The following is a 25641-nucleotide window of genomic DNA, read 5'->3' on the forward strand; positions in this document are numbered from 1 at the left end:
ATGTGGTGAAACCCCATCTCTACTAAAAATACAAAACTTAGCTGGATATAGTGGTGCATGCCAGTAATCCCAGCTACTCAGGAGGCCGAGGCAGGAGAATCGCTTGAATCAGGGAGTCAGAGGTTGCGGTGAGCCAAGATTGCACCACTGCACCCCAGTCTGGCAACAGAGTAAGACTGTCTTTTTTTAAAAAAAAAAAAAAAAAAGTAGAAACAGAAACAGCATGCTTTGATAAGCAATCTAAAAGTTTTGGCCTGAATACCAGTTCTCAAAAGGAAAAACAAATGTCATCTATAGTTTAAAATCAAAAGATGGAATTATTAAACTGCTGAAATCACCCATGTTTTGAATACTGTTTTGTCTTCCAATATTCACTGCCTCTCCATTATAGCAAATTACTAGGAAATAATCTGCCGTATGTGTAGCATTTCTGTGGGAGAAAAATTCTAAGTGAATGCTACCTACTATAGAAACTACGAGGGCTGTATTTTCTCTCCCCACCCATTATTTTTATAATGTATCCTGATCAACGAAGCATCATCTAGAGAAACTTCCAATCTAAAGCGATTGATGATTGGAAGTTACTATGACAATGCTGATGCTGGTGGTGGCCATGAAATGAGCACCCTGACCCGGCTACCAGAGTTAGAAGACAGTCGCTTTTTCTTCTTCTTTCAATTTCGTGGCTCTGCTAAGCATCTTGATTTCGAAATGTCTCCAAGACTGGTCTTCTAGCCTCTCATAAATTCATTGAATTCCTTCCTACTTCCACCCCTCAACATCATTCAAATAAATTTTCCTTTGCTTAATACGGCCACAGTGTTGTTACATTTTTCTGTTGCTTGCAGCCAGAAACCTTAACCAATATACATCATTACCATGAGAGTTGGATAATTGTCTGATTTGTTTTTGTGACTGAGCCATTCGGGCTGCCATTATTGTTTTCTGCTTCCCTCTGTATTCCTCAAGCGTGTGTCCTTCTAGGTGCTTTGTTCTTCCTTTTTAAAGTTTACTAGAATCTCTGCAACGGCCCTCTCTCCTGAAAGCAGAGTCACATCCTTTTGAAAAGCCTGTGGAGACTGTCTCCTGCGTAAATGATGATAACACCGTCACATTATTTGAACATTTAACTGCCTCTATTGAGCAGTTATCCTCGCAGTTTTGATTCATTTGGAATCTAACTGACACAGATCCCATTACTGGGTGTTCTTTCCGTAATTTGTCAAAAAACATATAGCAGTGATGAGGAAGAATGAAACTAATTTGTAATCTGGAAGACTTAACCTGGTTATGCTGATGAACTAACTAAATCGGTCAAAATTTTGAGAGCTTAAAGATTAAAAACCACCATTCTCTAGTTAAACAATAATTCATTATATAAACAACATGATTTATAAGGGCAGTCATGTGGAAGGTCTATTTATTTTTCTCACCAAAGGATGCTTTCAAAGAAAACTTGCAGAAAATGAATTTTTTTTCTAACCAATGTATATCCTGCCATCCCGGTTATAAGTGCTGAAACGGTGGGATGAAGGTAGAATGATCACACTGGCCAAGGTCACAGGAATTTGCAGAAGATTCCAAAAATGTTGGCTCCCCTAGCAAGAGCTGTTTTCTAAATAATATGCATTGTTAAGACGGGAAGAAAGGATTATCAATGAGCACACAGATGGGAATATAGGTGGGAAGTCAGGAACTCAGGGTTCTGGAAGTGTTCCTTTTTTTTTTTTTTTTGTAATGAAGACGTGAATAGAAATAATTCTTAATGTTGTTCCAGGACAAGAGACATGGGCATTTAGGGGATAAAGTTCATTAAAGCTTGCCTGAAAACAGAATGCCTTCTCTCTCCCTCCCTTTTTTTAATACTATTTTAAGATAGAAGTTTCCGTGGTTCAAATATATTTCTATCGTTGAATTGTCTTGCTTGGTGTATGAAACTCTAGGTGTATTAGATTTACAAATGGAGAGCAATCCTACAACAGCACTTAAAATCAACAGTGACAATGTAGTTAAATCTCTATGATTTCCTTTCTTTGGATAGCACTATTGACTTTGCAAAGCCATATGATGTGCATTATCATCTCTTCTCAATTATCTAATTCATTGTCTGTCAATGGCTAATGTTGTAGTCAAGATTTTTTCCACTGTAAATGATAGAAACTTGTCCAAACTGTAAAAGTCAAAATGAAATTTACTGAGTTACTTAATTGAAGAGTCCAAGGGACAGGGATAGCTTCAGGCATGACTGGATTTAGAAGTTCAAAATGCTATCAAATATTTGTCTTCCATCATTCAGCTCTGTTTTCCATTCTTCCAGAGGTGGCAGCATAACTTCTAGAAGATCAGATTCATATCTTCATAGTTTAACATCTGTCATAGAAAGAGGGTTCCTCTTTCCCAGTAACATCAGAAAAAGTCTCAGGATTTACTTGACATGATCCGCTCAGGCCACATGTTCATGTCTGAATCAATTACTGTGGCCAAGAAGATAAAATGCATGTTTGTCACTGGAGATGGAGGGGGTGGAGTCATCACTACCCAAAACAAATGGCAGCAAAATGAGAAAGGACCATCCCCAAGGGAATCTCAGGATGTTCTTGCCAGAGGACAGGAGAATAGACACAGGACCAGCAAAACCAATTCATATTTACCATACTCTTCCTAGCCAGTGTCATCTGTAAGCAGTGGATTCCATTGAGCTATTTTGCCAAACCTGGTCCTATTGTGATCATAATCCCTTTCTTGAAACGTTTGGCCTATGCTACATCCATATTTTTGCCAAGTGTATTTGCTTGCAATAAACAGAAATTTACTCAAGAGTTCTATTGACATGGGTAGGAGGGGATCTCATGGTATTCGTGGAGCTCATGACATGGGTATGGCAAGCACCATGGCAAGGATACAAAGTGCCTGGAGTAGGCACTGGAAAGTCAGGAGCTGAGTTGATTCTGTTCCATTTGCCTCTCCCTGCAAACTAGTTCTTGTGTCCACTCATCTGTGGCATATAAGCATCTTCCCAAATGGCTGTCCCAGCCCCCAGGGTTAAAGTGTAGGCAGCCTAGAGTTCACATCCCTAGAAACAATCACCTTAGTCTCTCAGTATCCAAATGCTAAATTTTGTAGAAGGAGCATTGCTTTGGTCAAGCTTGGGGCACATGGTGACCTTTGATGTAACCAAGTTCTCCTGGGATGCTATGTTCTTGTACTCCAGAGCCCCACCTTCTTGGGAGAGTACAGCAAGTTTCAAGAGCTGTAAGTGAGAATAACAGTTTTGGCTTTGTTGGTAACTGGGGAAAGCAAACATTTGCCCTCTATCTAGTGAAATTCAAGATGTCTAGTCTCTTTACTCACCAAGACACCAATGGCAGTTTTTCCTTTGTGAGGGACTGGGTGCACTTGCCTGGACCACCCAGTAAGTGGCAGTAATGTACCTCCCCCACTTCCAATATCATAACCACTAAAAATAATCAGCAGTGTACACCCAGCTCCCTGGCAATAAAAAAATACCCTGTAGTTGAAATTCTCCTATTCACTACAACTCAAAATCCTTCTCCAGGTCTCATCTCCTCTTATAACTAATTAGTCCCCATATGCTAGCCTTTTCACCTCTGAAGTTCTTAAAAGAGGAATCTATTTGCTGTCTCTATTTCTTCACCTTCTCTTTAAGTCTTTAATGACAACTATCTGCCTTTCAGTTTCACTCTTCTACTGAAACCATTTTTCTTAAGGTCACTAATATCCTCAAATTGCCCAAATCCAGCGAACACTTTTCATCTTTATCTCTCATTACCATTCTGCTGCATTTGAAATGCTTTTCTTAATGTCTAAATTCCATTTCCATTCTCAAGACCCTCAAGTAACTGTGTCTCTGTCTTCTCCACTCAAGCAAGGAGCTTGGAAGTCACTTTCACCTAGTGGATCGGCTCACCTGCTACACCCACTTGCCAAATCCCACTGAATCACCCCTTCTTGCCATGTCAGGTTTATTGTCTTAGTTCAGGTCCCCATCCTCCCTCCCCCAAGAGCCTAATGCTCTGTGACCATTAAAAATAACTCGATATCTCTGGGCCTTAGTTCCCTCTTCTGTAAAATGAAGATGATGATAATATCAAAGCTCAAAGGGTTGCGGGTGCATGTGAGAATTCAATGTTAGAATATATGAAGTACTTTGAGTTCTGCTTGGCTTAGTGTAGTGAATAATAAACCCTCTCTATTATTTTTACACATATCTGCAGTAGCATTAGTCACATTATGTTGTAGCTGCTTGTGAGAGTTATTCTGTTCCCCTAAACTGTAGGAGATGGTGCATCATTACATTTTCAGGCTGGCACACAGTGTATGGCCTATAACCTGCGTGAAATCATTACTGAATGAATAAAGCAATCTTTGCATTCTTTACAACACGGAGCACATGGTAGGTGTTCACTAAAGAGTCACTGAATGGAATTGGGTAGAATTGGATTCATCTGGAGAGAGTGCGGAAGTGGTGCCATAAAATTTGGTAAGGCATAAATAGCTTAAATTTTAAGGTAAAAGTAATTTTTTTTGAGACACCTCCTGAGGATTGAAATTAAACTGAAGGCGTAACTCCACATTCTTAGCAAATTTAGACCTTTTTTTCTATTTTGTTCAGTCTTCAATTTTAGTTTCCATGTCCTGCCAATCCTCTTTGTTTTCATTCTCACAGCATAGCTTAGATCATATTTCACCAAAAACCTGGACTCATCACCACCTATATGAGTAAGCTCTTGCTACATGACAAACAAACATAAAATCTCAGTGGCATATGAAAAGGAGCATCTATTTTTCATGTGTCTGTGGTGCAGGCTTGACTGGACTGCTGTGCTTTAAGCTTCAGGTCTGACTAGACTTGTCTCTTCACTAAGGGTTGGCCTCAGTTCTATGCCATATGTATTTATTCTGGAGCCCAGGCTGAAGGGGCAGTAGCTACCCAAGGAAGCTCTTCTTTGGCAATAACAGAGAAGCAAGAGGGTGAGTAGAAATCTGCAGTGCATCTTAAGGCCTCAGTCTGGAACTGACACATTTCCACTCACATTACATCATTCCAAAGAAGACATTTGGCCAAGCCTAATATCAAAGAAATGGGGAAAAATAAACACTGCACACTCTAGTGGGTTGTGCCAGATGGTTCCATGGCAAAGGAGGTGAATGTATACATCTAATTCAGAGAAGACAAGATAGATTGTGTACAGTGATTACACCTATCACACCCTTATCCTGATTCTGGTCTTCATAACATCTTTCCTAGGCAATCACATTAGTCGTTTAACTAATCTCCTTGTACTTCATCTTGCCCACTATATTACCCCCCACCCTCCCTTTTCTCTACAAAGTACTACCAAGTAAACCTTCTCAAGTAGAGTATGATTATAATGCTCATTTTACTCAAAAACCACAATCACTTCCTAGTGTCATATCATATGCTTTTGGCTACAGATAATGGAATACCTAGTCAAAAATGAGTTATTTCATATAAAAATAAGTCTAGAGAAGGTGTGTTAGTGTTGGTTTAAAAGCTCAGACATGTCTTCAGGGTCTCAGGTTTTTGTTGCTTATTTTTAATACATTAGCTGCTGTTCTTAATACTCATTGTCTCATGGTGACAGGATTGTTGCAATAGCTCCAAGTATCACATCATTGCAAAATGATATTCAAAGATGGATTTAAAAAAAAAGGAAAAAGACTTCTTACATATCCCTTTCTTTTCTTCAGGGGAATAAATCTTTTCCTATATGGTCCTGAGTCACTTTTCTAGACATTTCATTGACAGAGTTATCTAATCACCCAAAGCTGCAGGGCAGGTAAAAATCAATAAAGATGATTTTCAGGTTCTGTCATATGAGCGGCTTCTAAAAACATGAAAGAAGGTGGGAGAGGAATTACTTATATGTAGAAAATCAATGGTATCTGCACAGTCTCAAATAATTTAACCTACCTGGCAAAATTTAAGATGCTTTATAACATAACCTCCATCTCTTTTATAACTTGATACATCAAGATTTCTCTAAGAGTGAATGTTTTCCTTAGCACACCCCAGTCTTCCTATCCTTCTTCCCATCATTCAAGCATTTGTTTATTTCCTTTCATTTCCCAAAATGCTCTTTGTTCCCTCTTTTGCTTGTCTTTCCTTATCTTTGAGGATTCAGTTATTCAGAGAAGGGAAGCACTCAAGGCCGGTCTGGTGCCGCACCACATTCTCCCACACTGCCTCTGTGTTTCCCCAGTTACAGCAGTTTTCTCATGATAAAATGTTCTTACCTGTTTACTTACATACTGTTTCTACTGGGCAAAGTTTTAGAAAATAGGGAATGAGTCTTTGTTGCTATATTACCAGTGCCTTTCCTAGCTCTAAACAGAGTGTAGTCACTCAAGATGTTCTTTTGCAAATAACTAAATGAATAAAAGAGACCTGGAATGCTCTTGTCTGTATCTTCTTATATCCACCTGTCAAAAACAAAAACAAAACAATTTCTCCTAACACTCTCTGTCTCCCACTCTCTGTTGTACAAACATACACACACTGCATACTACATCTACACTAAATGACACAAAAAGACCTTATACTAAAGGACATTTTTCTTAGCATTCAGTACCTTTTATGACACCTGCTATTTTCTTTTTTTGTATATTCTTTGAATACTTTTATTAGCCCCCATAATATTACGAACTTCTTGATACTGTTTTTACAACTCAATATGCCTACCTCATTGCTGTGAAGATAGAAGATAATATTTGTGAAATTGATTTGAGTAATAAAATCAATTAATGGGTTTTTTACTTTATAGCAATTCTTCTTCCTGACTGTAATCTCCAGACAATGTAAACCATTTGATCTGATCTACTGGGTTATTTTTTGCTACATAATATTTTATGTCATTCGTTCTTAGAGTAGTTACACAGTGTTTTGAACAAGTCATTGTTACTTGACCAAAGTATTCAAAGCAAATGCCCATTATTATTTCCCACTTCTCTATACTATGTCCATGTGTTTTGAGCTGCTTTCTATTACTTGAATAAAAATGCACATTTCCACATTTCCACATTGGAGTATTTTCTTTCTTTCTTTTTCTTTTTTTTTTTTTTTTTTTTTTGAGACAGACTCTCACTCTGTTGCCAGGCTGGAGTGCAGTGGCGCGATCTCAGCTCACTGCAACCTCTCTCTCCGGGGTTCAAGCAATTCTCCTACCTCAGCCTCCTGAGTAGCTGGGACTACAGGCATGTGCCACCATGCCCAGCTGATTTTTGTATTGTTAGTAGAGACAGGGTTTCACCATGTTGGCCAAGATGGTCTAAATCTCTTGACCTTGTGATCCACCTACCTCAGCCTCCCAAAGTGCTGGGATTACAGGTGTGAGTCACCATGCCCGGCCTGGAGTATGTTATTAATAGTGTTTTAGCTTTAATTGTTCCCTCCATGCTGGGTTGTCAGCAATTCAAACCATTATGTTTTCCTAAGAAATAAATGAAAATTATGATTCATTGAATTCTCTCTATACTCCATTTTGAGTATCCCCTTATAACAATACATATCACTGAACATTATTTTATGCTGCATTATCTATTATCCTATCTAATTTTACTTTAAAAAATGTATTGACTACCTCCACTGATGGTTAAGATGACGTCTTGCAGTCCATCATTCTACAAATGTTTATTGAACTTCTAGTATGGGCCAAACACTGTCTAGGTACTCAGGATCCAATAATAAATGGTTGAGATATGACTCCTACTCTCCTGGCTTTTGCATTCAAAGCAAGGGAAACAACTAAGCAGAAAACGTATCAGTCTCATATGTCAAGTGGAGATACGTGTTCTAAGAAAAGTAAGGCTGGGAAAGTGGCATAGAGAATGGCATGAAGTGGAGCCATTTTTTTAAAGGATGGTAGGAAAGAAAGGCTACAATAAGAAGATACCATTTGATCAGAGACCTAAGACAATGGCGTTCCATGAAGAAGAAAATGCAAAGTCCCTGCAGCAGAAGAGTGCTTGGCAGCCACGAGAAACAGCAATGTGGAGCTACTACAAATTTAAAGACGGGGAGAGAAGACCCAAATAAAATCCATTTATTAGTGGAGGTCAGATAATGTAATATCTTATAAGTCACAGTAGGGACTTTGATTTCATTCTGAGTGAAATGGGAAGCCCTTGGACCCACTAAATATGTGTTTCATCATCAGTAATAAATAGATACTATCTCAACAGCAAAACCTGGAAATTGATGGTGGTGAGGGTTGCACAACATTGTGAATGTACTTAATGCCACTGAATGGTACATTTTAAAATGGTGAAAATGATCAATTCTATGTTATGTATATTTTACCACAGTTATAAAAAACAAACATCTATCTGTAAATACTGCAGGCCAGAGTCTGTGCTAAGCACTGTTGAAAACATAGATGATTCAGACACTCAGAATCTGCTTTGAGAGAGTCTATTCCATTTATTATAAATGTAAATACACAATGTAAGGTAGCATCAATCATGTTCCAAATGAGAGGGCTAGGCTCGGATTTCGCAGTGGGTATTCTCGTTAACATTAGTCTGGAAACATGCTCTCTGAAATCAAAGGATGTTGCTCAAATAAGTTTGGAAGATAATGCATCCTCCACCCCTCATGGAGATTCACAACACACATGGGCATATCACAGGCTCTAAAAATATATACATGTTAAACCTGTCTAACTTTGCAGAACCTAATGACGCTAAACCATTTTGTTCGCAGGCCCTTTTCCCTGAATCATCTATTAACAGCCTGAGGATCTGGTATTCCAAAGAACCTATGTCACAGATGACACAAAGCTGAGATAGGAAGGGGTTAGTGGAGAAAGTGTGATCTGAGCTGAACCCTAAAGGAAAGGTGATAGTTAGATTAGAGAAGAGGAAGGGCATTCAAGGCAGGTGAAATGCTAAGTCATTCACTTCAAAGCAAGCCTCCTAGAACTTGCCTCCTCAAATACTATTGAGTTGCAGAATGAATATCCTAAATATACTGATAACATTGTAATTTTTATAACCATTAACTGGTAAACTTCTTCTAAAACACTCAGTATACCAAAACACTAAGATTAATTATTTTGCAGACATTTTCTTAATTCTTTGTCATTCCTTTATAGACAACAAAGTTAAGGCCCAGAGAGACTATAGCTTACACAGTCATCCCTGCTAATCGATGGCTAAGCGTCAGTTTTCTCACTCTGGGGCCAAGATCCTGTTCCATAAAGGAGGGAGTTGTGGTCTTCGTATGTCTGCCGTAGACACTTTGGAAATAAAGAAAAAAAAAATTCCTATGCAAGATGAAGATTTCAGTATGCAGTGGATATAGAAACAGAATCAAATTAAAGAACAACGCAAGCTTGGATTTTAATGAAGCTCATCTTTGTTTCTTTTGCAGATCAAATTTTTGGCTCTCATCTGCACAAAGTGTGTGAACGTGAAAATTCCACAGTTCCGTGGTTTGTAAAGCAATGCATTGAAGCTGTTGAGAAAAGAGGTGGGTGACTGAATGTGCAGCAGTTCCCCCCATTACTGCACCCTCTACACAACCAATACTCAAGTTAGCAGTGCCACTCGATTTGTCTGAGAAGCCATGCAATTAAAACTTGACTTGTGTTAATTGGTTAAGAGGATCAAGTTTCTTATTAACTTCAGTTTGTTTTTACAATAGGGACATTAGTAATTCTCACTAATGTTCTTTTTTTTTTTTTTAAATATTTTGTCTGTCTGACATACTGTTGATTCAAGTGCAAACTTCTTGTTTTCAAGCCAGTGATAAAACATTCATAAAATATCAGCACTCACAGTGTTAGAACCCTCCTAACATTCATGCTGGTAGACGTTGTGCCAGAATAATTTTTGGTAAGCCCCCAACATTACCCAAGTTAAGCAAATAGTATTCCGAATCGCAGACAGTGATATCCCACCTTCCACACGTCTCTGTTCAGTACAGAATACGCTAACAGGTTTTTCAGGAACAATTAAAAGACACACCTCAAAAGATGACCTTTGATTCCTCTATTTCAGCATTCTGTTTTTCATCTGAAATTATTTCATCTTACTGAAGGGAACAAAACAAAACCCAATGGAATCATCATTTCTACTCCACTCTATCTGTGGGGTGTTTTTCCTTCAAACTATGACTTCATTCATTCAGGGTCATTTTTCCTGGAAGATACATATAGTAGATGCAGAATCTTAAAAAATGTATTGTATAAAAATGGGAGGCTTCATCACCATCTGTTACAAGTTTACAACATATTCCCAGGATCTAGGGGGATATATATCATGTAAAAGATAGAGGTGTTTTCAGAAAAAGGATTGGTGAACCTATTCCCATTTCCAGCTCCTAGTCTCTTAAGACAATAGAACCAAGGGGAAAAAATCTTTACCCAGTAATCTGCTAGGAAAAAGCCATTTTAATTCTCTCAATGTTACCTGGCTTTATTATAAAAGCATAATAAAAATGGCCTGCAATTTCTAACTCCTGGAAATTCATACTTTAATTATACTGTAAGGACAGCCTTGGGATCCTATTATTCCCCTATCAGTAGGGAATGAGAGAATAACAAGAAGGGGAAGAGTGGGTAGGGAATGTGGATAAAGAGAATGACTTTGGGGAAAGCATATCAACACATCAGAGAGAAGAGCAGAGAGTACAGTGAGAGTAGAAAGCAGCAACTGCAGGATGAACACGGGAGAAGTGTCTATGAGAAATGAAGTCAATTGGAGTTCAGAGAAAAATGTGTTTTTATTGCAAGTTGCAATTTCATTTAATTTTATAAGTATATATTTTAGGAATAAATATTCTTTAGTAAGTACTTAAAGCCAAAATGGATCACTGAGAATATTATAATGTTATTATTTCCAATAGCTAAATTGTCATCATTTTCAGGAAATCTTCATCCACTTATAAACACTCAATGCCAACAGTGTGAGCATTGTTATATTAGACCAAAAATCCAAATAGGACGTTGGGGAAGCACATAATAAGATGTGTGCATGTGTAAAGAAGCGCTCCGTACCTCTCGATTTATGTCTCTACCCTAGGCAAAACAAAAAACTGCTAGATGCAGCCTTGCGGTGTGCAGATATTATAACATTGTAGAGTAGAAAATGTCTGTAAATAGAAACCATATCTTTAGTTCGTGGCATTTTGTTGGTGATTTTTAATAAAATAAGACAATGTTTTTGCTGACTGGAGCAATCACATCTAGCGTTATATTTCATTGTCCCTATGTTTACTCTTAAAATGAATTTGTAGATCCAGCACTAAACAGGCGCTAATCACACATATGATTATTAAAATAATTCCTAAGCATTTTAATGAAACTCAAAGACTTTCCAATTCCACAAAGCAACTGATAATTCAAAGCACTTTGGCAACATCAGCTTAAAGGAACCCTATGGAAATATTCAATAAAAACTAAGAAGCACAAGATAAATCTCTCACATCATTGCAAGATTTACAAGTGTGTACTTTTGATTATAATTTTCTATGATCATTTTGTTGGATTAATATTCTTATATTTATACACCAATTCTATTTACTCAAAGTGTTGTTTTTACGAAATTCTGGCATAAAGCATTTCAGGACAGAAATAATTTATGTGAATCTAAGTCCAATGTTTATGCAGGCTTCTGATGACATTTTATGCTGGGGTTGGTATTAGGAAGTAGCATATAAAGGTGCCAAGTCTCTCAGCATGGCTGGGACTCAGCATATCTGGATCCCTCCTTCTAATGGCCAGATACTCTCCCAGCCAAGAAACTCAACTGCAGAGTCATGGGAAATGCTGATGAACCAGTTATGGGAAAGGAACATTTAATGAAAACTGTGTGTTTACTCTCACAGTCTTAGGGAAATGGTCTTGATACTCACTACATCGGCACATTGACTGTTATAAAAAAGATTTGTTTCCGTCTCTCTCTCTTTTTTTCTTGTGATTATTTTTTACTCCTTTTAAAAAATCATCTACAGATTGTGGCTATGTCTCTAAAATGCTTATTAGATGGATGATTTAAAATGAAACATTTTCAGGAAGGCAGATCTCACTATTGATTCATTCATTCATCTATCCGTCTAGTCAGTCAGTCAGTCAGTTATTTGTCTTACCTGTTTGCATCGAACACAGCCAAATTGCTCACATTTCTGTAATCTCTCCAAGGAAATTCTACCCAGTACTTGGCACAAGATGCATTCTTTATTCATCCCTGGTAAGGTGATTACATTTTAAATTTTGCAACTTTTGTACATGCCTAGAAGAAAATCTATTAATAAACTGAATGTAAACCAATTTAGCTAATAACTTGTTTAGTACATTTTCTTATCTTGATTTGGTTCTCTTTATTACTCAAAACTGCCAGAGCATTCTCCTTGTCACCAACTGTTATAACTAGATTAACTTTATTTCTGTGGTTTCTGACATTGTCTGCTGAGCCTTGAAAATACAAGGAAAATTTGGAAGACAAACTCTTAAGGAGCATGTTAATCTTTAAAGCTCTTCCAAGTGGTTCCTTCCCCTTGCTTTGCCTTTATGGTTGTAGAGCATGTATCTGAGAAATCATAATTAGCCAATAAAAAACTCAACTTATGTTTCTTTTACAAAGTAATTTCTGTGAAAATATTAAAACATGGTTCTGCTAATTCTTAATTCGTATCCTGGGTACAATGACCAAAAGCATGAGATCATCTGACACTGTTTTGGAGGTTTGAGGAAACAAGCATGTACAGCAGGGGTATCTAATCTTTTGGCTTCCTTGGGTCATATTGGAAGAAGAAGAATTGTCTTGGGCTACACATAGCATTACACACACTAATGCTAACAATAGCTAATGAGCTTTAAACAATGCAGAAAAATCTCATAGTGCTTTAAGAAAGCTTACGAATTTGTGTTGGGCTCCATTCAAATCCCTGGGCCATGGGTTGGGAAAGTTTGATGTAGAAGAAGGCATTGTGACATACAGTAGATGTAAGCAGTGAGAAGTTCATTTTTCACTATGTTATAGAACACTTTGTGTAGTTTATGATGACATATGTGTAGAAATTGCTTACTTAAAAATATGATCACCTGTGTCTGTCAGATACAAGGGCCTAGGAGACCTGAACTAAACAAAGTATATATTTTAAACTGGTGTAACAAGTAGTAAGACCTTAATTCATAGTTCTTTTTATGCCAAGCATGTAACTGACTATCCTTTGTTGAGGTCCATTATTTGGAAAGAAGCTTTATACAGCACACGACACCTTGTAAGCACTCGATAAATATTGGTTAAATGAAGTAATCAAAGCCAAATAGCTATTGAGTACCTACTGTGTGTCATCTTCTGTGTTACCAGTTGATAATACAGAGGAGATAGACATTAAACAGACACACATGATTATGTATGTTAGCATAAACTGTGATGAGTACTATGAGAGGAAAGAACAGATCCTACAAGACAGAAGAACCATGACAATAATAAAAAGCAGGGAACTATGTGTGCTTAAAAATGATGTAATCATCCCTGAACAATAAACATATATTTGTCTGGCTTTATCTTCGTTATGAAACCAGGAGACATTTAATTTTGCCTTATTTTGCAGGTTATTTTCTTGACACATTGTGACTATGTAACATAGGGAGTTCTTTGGTGTGAGATCTAAAAGGACATGCCTTAAGTGGCGAACCAGTCATATTTCTACTCAATAATATCAAACATGCATTTTGCCAAATACGTATTTTATGTAAGAGTAGGGTTAACTAGATGAATGAGCATATTTCTACCCTACACATATTTTTATGCATCCAAAATATGTTTGGTGCACAAAAAAATTGATGCATATTTTTATGCATCCAAAATATATTTGGTTTTAAGGCAATAACATTAATTTTCTTAAGTTTGTAATATAATTTAGATTGGCACTCATCATTTGGAATATGTCTTAACTCATACTTCCTTCATGATTCCCGGTTCTGGTTAATGTGCACCCAAACTATTTTAAAACAATAAAATGATACCTGGAGATTTATTGTACAATAATGTGAATATACTTAAAATCACTGAACTATACACTTAAAAAGGATTAGGAAGAGAAATGGTATGTCACATGCTTTTGACCACAATTGTTTTGAAATGAAATCATGCTTTTCAAATGTGATAATTCCAGGTATAAGCAACTTTGCAGAATGCTTCAGCAGATGCTAATCAACAAGAAGTTTGCCCTTTCTGTCTTTTTTCTGGAACACGAAATACTATGACAGGAATGGTACACAAAGTTGCATATTTGACTTGGTGCCTAAAAGCCACCCTGGGATCCATAACCTTGCTTAAAGATTTAAGAAAGACCTTTAGTCTCCTTCTGAGAAGGTCCTTAGCCTCAAAAACTTTATCTCTCAACTTGCCTTCTTAGCAGCTGTTATATTTTTTTGCTGTCGTTTGTTTGACAGGATCCAGTTATAGGTTCCGATGTCTGTTTAAAGAAACAAGGAGGCTGTTGGCTTTAAAATTCCCTCATTGCTTGTGTGATCAGCATTTTCCCAGGCTTTTCTACATAGTTTGCCAAGCAAAGGGACTGACCTTTTGTAGCAAACACTTTTTCATTTCAAAATGCTCACTTTGATTTTTGTCCCATTTTATGCTCATTCCAAACTGTTTACAACCCACTAAAAATGACTGTGAATTATATGTTTGTGTAATGGATTCCTTTTGTGGTCTGAGTGGAATGTTTACTTTGAACAATTAGTTATCTTTGGGTAGATTATAGCAACTTGGAAAAAGGATGGCTAAAATTATTATTATACCTTAACTGTTTCTTTTTTGGTAATTCCTCTACTGTTAGTTGAAGTTTGAGAGAATTTCAAATTAACAAGCCTGTGACATTATAAATGAAACCTGTTTAATTTTGTGACTATTTGGATATGTGTGTTAATATCATGAAAAAGGGTGGCTGGACACCTAACTCAACTCAGGAATATACTTATCTAACAAAAATTAAAAACATGGCTTGTAAATAAATATATGAATATTTGCCATATACATGTTGCATTTGCAGATGCATGTGTGTATGTTATATAAACAACAGGCATGATGATAGTACAGCTATTGTACAGTACATATTGTACAGTATTGTAGCAAGCATTGTAGTTGTTAACATAATTTCCCTGATATTTGATCCAATGCACCAGTCAGCCTCTTGAGATCCTACCGAGTGCTTACTTGCAAAAATCAAACTTTACATAGTTGTTTCCCGTTGCCTTTGAATCCAGGCCCCAAAACTGCAGATCATATTGCCTTCCCTAGACAAGCTCTGCTCCCAGTTCTGCTAATTTTACACTGTTCATTCTTTCCCACTTTGGGATAATCTATTATAGTTGGATCCAGGCACGCACTAAAGGCTGATACTTCCATGAAGAATGTGCAATTTGTACTGTTTAGTTTGTGACGAGATTCTTGAAAACTTTTATGATTCTGTCTTGTTCCAGAGAGACTTCTGCTTGCTAGTTTTATAAGCAGTGAGTGAAAAAAAGTAACAAAAACAAAACAAACTGATAAAAATTACATGCTCCAAAAAAAAAAAAAAAAAAAAAAAAAAGAGTACAAGATAAGCACTTTTTTCTTTTTCCCTGGAGAATATTTGTGGACGGAACAAAAATGTTTCTGAGGTCACTGACCTTTTTTTTGTTGTTGTTTTTAAGTGTTTGCTTTTCATGCCTTAGGTTAGGCATCCACATGCATTTACAATGGAGATGATCTTCAAAGAAGCTCCGGGAATGTTTGCAGTGAATCTCTTTGGCTTTTCTGAGTTAAAATTAAGACCAGTTTAGTGTTTTGGTGTTTTGTGTTCTGTTTTGTTTTGTTTTAATGCAACCACAAGGACTGCCACCTTCCTGACAGCATAGTGTTGTGCTGGGTCCAAGCTGGAATGGGCTCTTTGGGGTAGTCACGCTGGGGCCTCTGTGTCTGTAAGAAAGCCACATTTAGGACTTGAGGGGAAGACAAAATCAAAAAAGAATAAACAGGAAACAGCCAGCAAGAGTATAAAGGAGAAACTAGGAAAAGACAACCAAAAGAAATCAGAGATGGCAAGGTGGAGAAGCGGGGGAAAAGCTGTATTTTGCAATTAAGAAAACAAATGTGGATAAGAGAACATGTTTGTGAGGTCTGTCAGAAAGAGAAGACAAACTAGTGAACACATTGCCATCTCTGCCATAGGTACCTGATACCTGCTTTGCTGTTCCAGAGAAACTTCCTCATTCTTAAGAAAATGCTTGAAACAAACTTTGCAATTTATGGCATGCATTGAATGTTCACAAACTCTGTATACAGAACCGGTTATTGATTAATTCACTGTATTTATTAGTGACATTTAACAGAGTTTATGTCTAGCAATACATGACAGTCTTATTATCAAAATGAAAGCTTAAACGTAACAGCAGTTAATGTAGGAATAAATGTGCAGTTCAACAACCAGAGAGGCTATCTAAGAAATACAGCATTGTGGCTCTGGTCAAATCAGTCAGCGGATATTCCCACACTTTAAAATCCACAATGCATCAGAATAAATAATGTCTCTTCCCAGATACAGCCTGAGTCTAATTTCCAACCTCCACCCCCTATGTAAAGTTTAGGTTCTTAACATACTTTTCCCTTGGAGTCAGTTGGAAGGAACAGAGCCAAAATTAAGACCCTAGGAAATTAGCTTCTTATTGTGGATGGGGAATTTAAATAATGCAACACCTCAACTTACCAAGATGTAATACTCTCAAATAGCCTATAGTGGTGTCATTTACACAACGGGAGTTCTAGGACTGGGAGTTTTCCCATTACAAGGCCCTATATGCAGAAGTTAATAGTTCAACCATAAAAATAATCTTGGCTGAAAGTTAGCAGGATGTTTTAGCCTAGAAGCAAATGTTTACAAAATTTGAAAAAAATTGCATGCATTTGGAAAGCTTTCAGGTTTTCAAAAAGCAGAAGCAAAAATAACAACAACAACAATAATAATAATAATAATAATAATAATACGGTCAGAGATTTTCAGATTTTTTTGCCCTAGCATTCAAAAACTGATTTGTAGCTTTTCAATACAAATGTTTTGATTCTTGTCACATAATGTGAACTGATTGATTAAAAATAATCAACTTTCACAGCAGTGTCACTCTGTTTTATGAAATAATTTGTTGTTTACAGGTAGAAAAAGAATCTATACATTGTATTTGTGTAGTTATTTCCTTAGGGCTTAAAAATTAATGATTATTAAGAAGTCAAATTAATTCAGGAAGCTATAAATGAAACCCAAATACTATACTCCTTTGTGGGTTTCCTAATGAGTGATGTTCTTTTTTTAAAGTTTATATGAAAAAAAATGACATTTTCCAAGGAATTTTTATACTTTCAAATTGTGTGCTCAATTTAAGCATTAATCAATTGATCTACACATATATGGTAAAAGAGGCATACAGATTCCAGGTGAAATAATTGCAGTGGTCTGTATGAATGAACGTGACGTACTTTTTGTACAGGATATTTAGAACTTTTCACCCATTTCCTTGAAAGACTCATGTCTTAGAGATTCCTCTAAATTCTTTGGGAGGTTATCTTACAGACTAGTAGACTATACAGTTAAAGATGTTTTTCTTGGGTTCAAAATAATCATTTATTTTCTTGTTTTATCTCTCTTTGCCTGATTTTATACTTTTCAAGCCACTTCCTATTTTCGGTTCAGAAAAAAAAGAAAAAAAGAAAAATCAATTGGGAAAAATCAAGGGCTGGACACTTTGAGAAAAAAGCTAACTCTGCAAAACCAAAATAGCTCTGAAATGATAATGCTGGAAGAATTCTTGAGGTTATAGTAGACCAGAGACCCAATATGTAAATACACACTCTTTTTTAAGAAAATAATAATGCCCTAGATATAGGGTATATCTTATAGAAGAAAAATACTTAAAATATTACATTAAGTGCATGATGTGCTCCTTCATGTATAAGCCAACTTCTCATATGGTACCTAACACATAATGAATTCTCAGTAAATGGTGTATAATCAGATAAATTATATTCAACATTGCTTAAATCCTCGTTGGAGAGTTTCACACCATTGCTGCCCATACATATAGCTGATACTATAAAAAGATCAATCACCAATAGTTGTTGGTTGAAGGCAGTTCAGAGAATAACATGGTCTGCAAATCCACTTTTTGAACATTTAAACAAGTTCATTTCTGATAAGAGTATATCATATTGTTCAATAAGGTACCATTCTTTCTATCAATACCCAGCTATGCTAAACAATTGAAGTTAGGTTTCCTTAATGATTTTATTTTCATCGATTTTTGGATACTCCATTTAAGTTAACCATCAGCAACTACTAAAATATCCATTCTCTACTCATTTTCATCAGAGGAAGTCATATCCCATTAGGCATTGTTTCAATTCCAATAGCCTGCTGTTTTTAATCAAGTAACTGAATGGTAACTATGACTTGTAATTGACATGCCTGAGAATGGTCAGGCTTAGGCTCAGTTCCCGTAACCACACAGCAAGTTGAGCCCCACATCTTTTCCTTTAATTCAGACTTGGAATGCCATGTTAGTGCTGTTTTGTATTAGTTTACTTCCCTCTGAATATATCACCCTCTTGATTCATTGTTTGTTTTCCATGTACCTCTCAGCAAATTTTTATTTGGATGATAATTTTTTTGAGTTGATAGGCACTGTCAAAGAATTAAAATAAGAAATATATGGTCAATACACAGGATCTATCAATTTGAAGTTAATGAAGACAGAATACATGATTTTGCTATTGGATATTGATTTCATTTTCTCCAAATTTACTTCCTAGCAGAAAAAAAAGTTAAACTCTGCTGATGCTATTAAAAGCTCTATAAAGACTTTGAATATACCAATGTTATTAAAATTGGACTGTTGTCTTTCTTCTTTTACAATGATGTTGTTCTTGTTATATTTTGCATTTTCTGACAGTTTGGGATGGCTAACTCTTTAGTCTCCCTATAGAACAGTTGTACACCTAACAGATGGTATTGTCACAACAGTGAGTTCTTTTCTTTCTTTTGTCTTGAAGGTAGGCATTTGACCATGTATTTGATATTGCATAGTCTAATATTGGAGTTCATGTGGTTGGCCCAGAGTTTGACAGCATAAGAAACATTCATTTCCTCTAGATTTGATTATTGACTCTGACATTTCATGCTACTGGTTTTCTCAGGGTGATCTCAATTATACCTAAAGCTTCAATGAGCCTTTCAATGACTTCAGAGCTCCTATATGCAAATAATTACTCAAGCTGGTTTTTTTTTTCCACTCAAACCCATGGTCTAGAAACAACCCTTCTTGAATTTTCCTCTGGATCCTCAAACTGAGCTTTTTTGAACTAAACTCACCACTTTTCCCAAAAATATGTTCTTCCTATTTTATTTCTTAACTCAGCCCATAGCATCACAACCTATATTCCCCATTGCTCTAGAAAGAAATATGTTAGACATTTTAGATTCTTCTCTCTCATTACAGACAGAATCATTCACCAAGTCTCATGAGCTCCACTTTCTTACTATCTCTTTATCTGGTTCTTCCTTTCACCTTCTGTGACCTTGATTGGGCCTCCATACTTCCTTTTGAGATAAATCGCCTAAGGAGGTCTTTGCCTTTGGTCTCATTTCTGCCCAGGCCACTCTTTTCAATGCTGCCAAAATGATCCCTCTTAAATACAAATAAGATTGTGTTATTCCCTCTTAGAATCCTCCAACGATTCCTTGATCTCATAAGGATAAACAAAATTCCACACTAATTACCCCCATAAAAAAGGATAAGCATATGACCTCTGTCTACTGTTCAGCTTCATATCCTTATAAGCTGCTTTCTATGCTCCAGGAATACCAACTACATGAAGTTTTCCAATGGCCTATTCCTTTCCCATGCTGTTCTTTCTCCCTTTTTGTCCATCTGCCAAATTCACATTCATCCTCTTGTGAATATCACAAGAATCACCTTCTCCAAGAAATATTCTCTAACTTAAATCCATAACCATCCCACCATGACTTCTTGAACATCATTAGGCCCTTCCTCCACAATATTCCAGTGACATCTTTGCTTTCCCTAATAGAGCCCTTATCGCCTGGGACTATAATGGCTAGTTTCATTATCTGTTTCCCCATTGAGAGTGCGAGTCCTTGAGTCTGGGAATTATGGCTGGCTCATGCCATCCCCATAATGCTTAGCCACTATACCTGGCATACGATAGGGCCTCAATTCATAAAGGACGATTAAATGGATGAAGAGACAGATATTATCCAAGCTTTCTGTTTAGCTACTCATCCATGCATCTATCCTTAGAGAAACAAAGCTTACAGATTGAAGATTCAGTGACCTGCTAGAAGAGACAATGATTAAATGTCTCTTTAAATATAATGTAAAATCATATTATCCAGAATGTAAAGAAATTACCTTAAAAGTGAAAGTAAAGGTTTTGTTCTTTGTTTTTTGTTTGTTTGTTTTGTTGTTGTTGTTGTTGTTTTTCCAGTGGGCATGATATATATCTAGACCAGTATGGCATACCATATTTGTAATAATCTAGAATAGGATAAGACAGAAATAGGGCAACGACCCTTGTGTCCAATACAGGTTTCAGACAAAACATACTTTCTCATTTTTAATAGGGAGAAACCCATCTCTCAACAAATAATGTTAAATTGTTTCATAAACCTAAGGGATTCGACTAACTAAAGCCAAATTTGATGCTTTTGAGACCTACCAATGTCATAAGAATAGCACTATCCACTTTCTGGTTCAAAAAATTATGCTCTTTTATATATAAACCTTCAGGCATTGTGCCTACTTCCTTGTAAGTTTGTGTATAATTTTTCCCATTATCACCCCCTAGGTATCTTTCACCATCACCACTTTCCAGGCATCTACCATCCACTGAATAGCCATGTTTCTGATTATCTTCTCCCAAATGTATTAGCTTGCATTATTTAAAGCTGAATCTCATTTTATTATTTCCTGCTCGTATTTCTAAACTCCTTAAGTCCATTTGTATGATTCTTTTGTCCTCACAGATGTCCACAGTTCCTCCCAATTTAGTATCATCAGCAAATTTAATTAATGCTCTGTTTACCTCTCCTTCTAATGAAACCAGTCCCTTGTTTCATTTCATGATACAAAGTAAAAAATGTATTGGCAATAAAACAGTCCAAAGAAATGTTCCCTCACTGTAGGAGGGGAAGTTAAGGATACAGCAAAGAACAATGTGGTGAGGAGTGGACAGTGCAGCAGGGTGGTGAGTTAGTTTGCTATTGCCCTGAAGCAAAACCTTTTTCACAGAGGCTACACTTTGGCATATTGCCTGAGTTGACGCTCTGTGTGTGTGTGTGTATGTGTGTGTGTGTGTGTGTGTGTGTGTGTGAGTGTGTGTTCTGTTCTGGAAGGTAGCTTTAATATCTTAACTGAGGAAATTTTACCAAAGAGATATTTATGAATATATGAAAAGCATGTTGAAAACTGTAAATATAAATGTAATTATAGCTTTATATACATTAGTATTTATAGTTTTAAATACACTACAAGGTAAGCAAGTAATGTCTGATTCATGGTGTAGTTACAAATCTGGATATGGATGCATACATCTGGATGTATACAAGCGCTCAATCATTTTCAGTGGGCTTTTTCTAGCACTCACTGTGATGTAAATTTATCTCTGTCCTTAACTTGATTAGTGTTTTAAATCCAAATTAACCCTTGGATTGGAATCAAATTCTTTGTAAATAGTAGGTTTGTAGGGTAAGGGAAAAGAATTTTTTTCCAGTTGTATCCAACATGCAAGCTTCAGTTAAAGAATATTTTGACCTCTACAATTAATAAGCTAGAAAATTGAGCTTGATCAGAGAAAAAGGCCTAACCTGCTAACTTTAAGGTAAGCCATCCTATGTTCTAAGAGTTACACTATAAATCTTTGAAGGTGTGGATATACAGATATTGTGTAACAAAGATGACATTTATTAAGCACCCACTATGAGCCACACATAATGTTAGTGCTTTCCAGCATACATACCAACACTATGGAATAAAATCCTACATTAATTACTACCTGATACTTCATAGTCTGTATTCTTAACTCCAGCAAGATCTCATAAACATTTGTCATGTTTCATATTAAGAGTCAGTCTTCAGAATGTGGATGGATTAGTATAAATCCAATGACTTTACTGGGGAAAAAAAAAAAGTACTTTCAAGTTTATGCTTTGAATGGACAGACAGATGTTAAGATCAAGATCTCTATTGTTTTATACAGGAGACAATGTACGTTCACAATGCTGAAATGAAGGCTGATATGTACTCTCTATATAGGACAAGGTCACCACAGATGGCATCACCAAGGGATGGTGTTAACAAAATAGTGACTGGGAATATTGTTAAATAGTTACAGCCTCGCATTGTTTTTCTAGTGAGAAAAATATCTGATGCATAATGCATTCTTATGAGAGAATTTTCTCAGATGCCAAGACTTTACAGGCATAACTTCTATAAGCTTTAATGGGAATTTCCTGCCAGCACCTGTTATAGTATAGAGTTCTTACTTTTCACACATAATCCAAGACTGACTTGAAACATTGACTTGGAAAAACTAATATAGTAAAAGCTTCTTGTAATGTTTCCTCACGTATAATGTCCATTTTCAAATCCTTGGTCTGATACATGTATGTCCATGTTTTCGATTCAAATTCTTTGCCACCAGTAAGGTTCGTTTTCACAAGTTTTTTTATGGATGAGAGTAGAAAAAACAATTATTCTTACTAGGTAAACTAATGGAAAGATACATAAAGGGGAAAGTTATTAGGATAGCAAGTGACTTAATGCTAGAAATCAACTATTCTTGACTGAAAGTAGTTTTATAGACATACTGTAGACTCCTGAGCAGCCAACAATTAGAGTACCACATGCAAAAACAATCACCAGGGACTTCACAGCAAAATCACAGGTCAAAATAATATAGTTTGACCATATTTTCCCATATATTTACAGACTAGAATGTGGTAACTTTTAACATTTAAAAAGATATTGTATAGATACACCAAATGGGCAATGCATTGGGTAGAGGAGAAAGTTAAAAGAACATTTTAAATTTCATGCATTTCTAAATTAATTCCCCAAACTTCCATTACCAAAAAACTCAAACAAAAACAGGTCACAGTGCTCCTGCTTAACTCGAATTATTGGAGATTGCACAGAACGACTATTTTATGAACAACAACTTCACTTTTAATTTTTTCACTTTCTTGAAGTTTCTTCTTGTCTAGCATTTCTAACACACAATGGCACATTAGAATGAAAACAGACCTTTCTACTCGAATAAATTCCTGAATCATTTCTGATCACTGCCCTGAGTGACAGGATGATGAGCAGGGGAATGCTTTTCACTTGTTGAATGTTGAAAGATAGTAAATTTTTAGTTTCATTTTTATGACAAGATTTTTAAACAAATGTTGGCAGGTAACATGGTTAAAGTTGGAAGAACTCTGAAACCCTGAAAACAAGACATGTGTGAACCTGTTCATTTAATTTCTCATGGGGAAAAATATGGGATCTGAAGGAGAACAGTGCATTTGCTTCCTTCCTTCTTTTTCTTTGCTGTGTGGTTACATTACTCCATGTTGTCACCTTGAGCCCCTTTCTGACCTCTGATACTCTCCTTCTGGCATACTTGCCCCAGGAATGTCATTTATACCCCAGCTTGATGTTCAGATACCCTTATTCACACTTTTGAGTATTACCTTGAGCATAACTGTTTTAAAAGGTATCAATAATTTGTCTCTATTAGAGTATGTTCAAGCACCAGGAAAGAGGATTTTGTTTTGTTTCCTTTGATAAAAGGGAAAAGGGAGTCTCACTGACACTTCTAAAAGCATGCTGTGTTTCCAAGCTTGCTACCCTCCTCCTCTCAAGGGGTTTTGACTGTAGCACACTTTGCTCTTAACAGAAATAATGTTATTGCTTTCTTTTGATACTCTGGCCAGTGAATTAATAGAAATGCATTTGTTTCTGGTGTAATTGCCTTTATTAAGGTTTGTTTTAAAACTTAAGAGCAGATTGGAAATCTAAGACCTCATAAGTCTGCCATAGTTCAAAACCATGCATCACCAGCTAGGGCCAATAAACCTTAGGTTGAGTTACTGCGGAAGACTTAAGATTTGTGGCATTGTTTGTGTATACGTCACTGGCTCCATCTGATACCTCTCATCTCTCCGGTGAGCCTGATAGAGTTAGGCTTTGTGTTCCCACCCACATCTATTCTTGAATTGTAATCACCATAATCCCCACATGTCAATTGAGAGACCAGGTGGAGGTAATTGAATCGTGGGGCTGGTTCCTCCACGCTATTCTCATAAAAGTGAGTTCTCACGAGATCTGATGGCTTTATAAGGGGTTCTTCTCCCTTCACTGGTACTTCTTTCTACCACCTTGAGAAGAAGGTGCCTTGCCTCCCCTTCGCCTTCCACCATTATTGTAAGTTTCCCGAGGCCTCTCCAGCCATGCTGAACTGTGAGTCAATTAAACATCTTTCCTTTATAAATTACTGAGTCATAGGCAGTTCATTATAGCAGTATGAAAATGGGCTACTGCAGACCCAGTGATGTACACACAGACAACGCCGCATATAGTGAAACTGCAGAAGTGATATGGTGAGAGAAGTCATTGTGTTCTCTGCAGTCCTTACCCAGAGAGGAGACAGGCCTGGCTTCAGAGATCTGATTTCATGGGAGAATGCTGTGTATATTCACAACATTTCAATCTATAGAAAAAAAGACCTATATGGGGCCAGGAAAAGTGGTTCATGCCTACAATCTCAGCACTTTGGGAGGCTGAGGTGGGCAGATCTCTTGAGCTGAGGAGTTCGAGATCAACCTGGGCAACATGGCAAAACCCTGTCTCTACAAAAAATACCAAAAAAAAAAAAAAAAATAGCCAGGCGTGATGGTGTGTGCCTGCAGTTGCAGCTACTTGAGAGCCTGAGGTGGGAGGATCACCTGAGCCTGGAGAGGTTGAGGCTGCTGTGAGCTGTGATCATACCACTGCACTCCAGCCTGAGTGACAAGAGTGAGACCCTGTCTCGGAAAAAAAATAAAAACCAAAACAAACCTATATGGATTTAGGAACCTCAGTTTAGAGCATTGTACTCACCTGAAAGAAAAATTATTTTCTAAGTTTTCCCTGAAGAAGATGTGATTTTTTACAATTTCCATATTTCTAATTTCCTTATGATAGAAAATTACTATAAGAATAAATGACGTTAAAAAAATTGTGTTTAATCAGCTTAAAAATGTGCCTCTTCTCTCCCAAATTTCTAAGTACAGTAATATACTTATTTTTTTCTGTGTCTTGGTGTGTCCAAAATAGCAGGTAACCCAGGAAGGGAGAAACTTTGGATAATAGCAACCACTCTTTTGAATTCATTTGAAACCAATATGTTGTACCCATTTTCCCTTTCTGTTCCTCTCGCATTATGTACTTGCCCCCTTCTTCTCCACCTTTTTCTCTCCCACATCTTACACAAGTGAACTCATCGTACTTGTCTTCTTTTCAGTTAAAGTCTGCTCCCAGTAAAAGATCTGATAAATTAATCCACATACTA

The 25641-nt window shown here is 36.7% G+C and overlaps 1 protein-coding gene across 1 annotated transcript in view; it reads left to right on the forward strand.

Moving 5' to 3' along the window:
• The window catches only part of ARHGAP15 (Rho GTPase activating protein 15), a 631557-nt gene that overhangs the window by 383532 nt on the left and 222384 nt on the right, over positions 1 to 25641 (forward strand). The window contains exon 10 of the mRNA XM_007964884.3: positions 9413 to 9511. Coding sequence (XP_007963075.1) covers positions 9413 to 9511 — 99 coding nt within the window. The remainder of the gene's footprint in view (positions 1 to 9412; positions 9512 to 25641) is intronic.

The sequence above is a fragment of the Chlorocebus sabaeus genome, chromosome 10 (assembly GCF_047675955.1).
Source record: "Chlorocebus sabaeus isolate Y175 chromosome 10, mChlSab1.0.hap1, whole genome shotgun sequence".
NCBI lineage: Eukaryota > Metazoa > Chordata > Mammalia > Primates > Cercopithecidae > Chlorocebus > Chlorocebus sabaeus.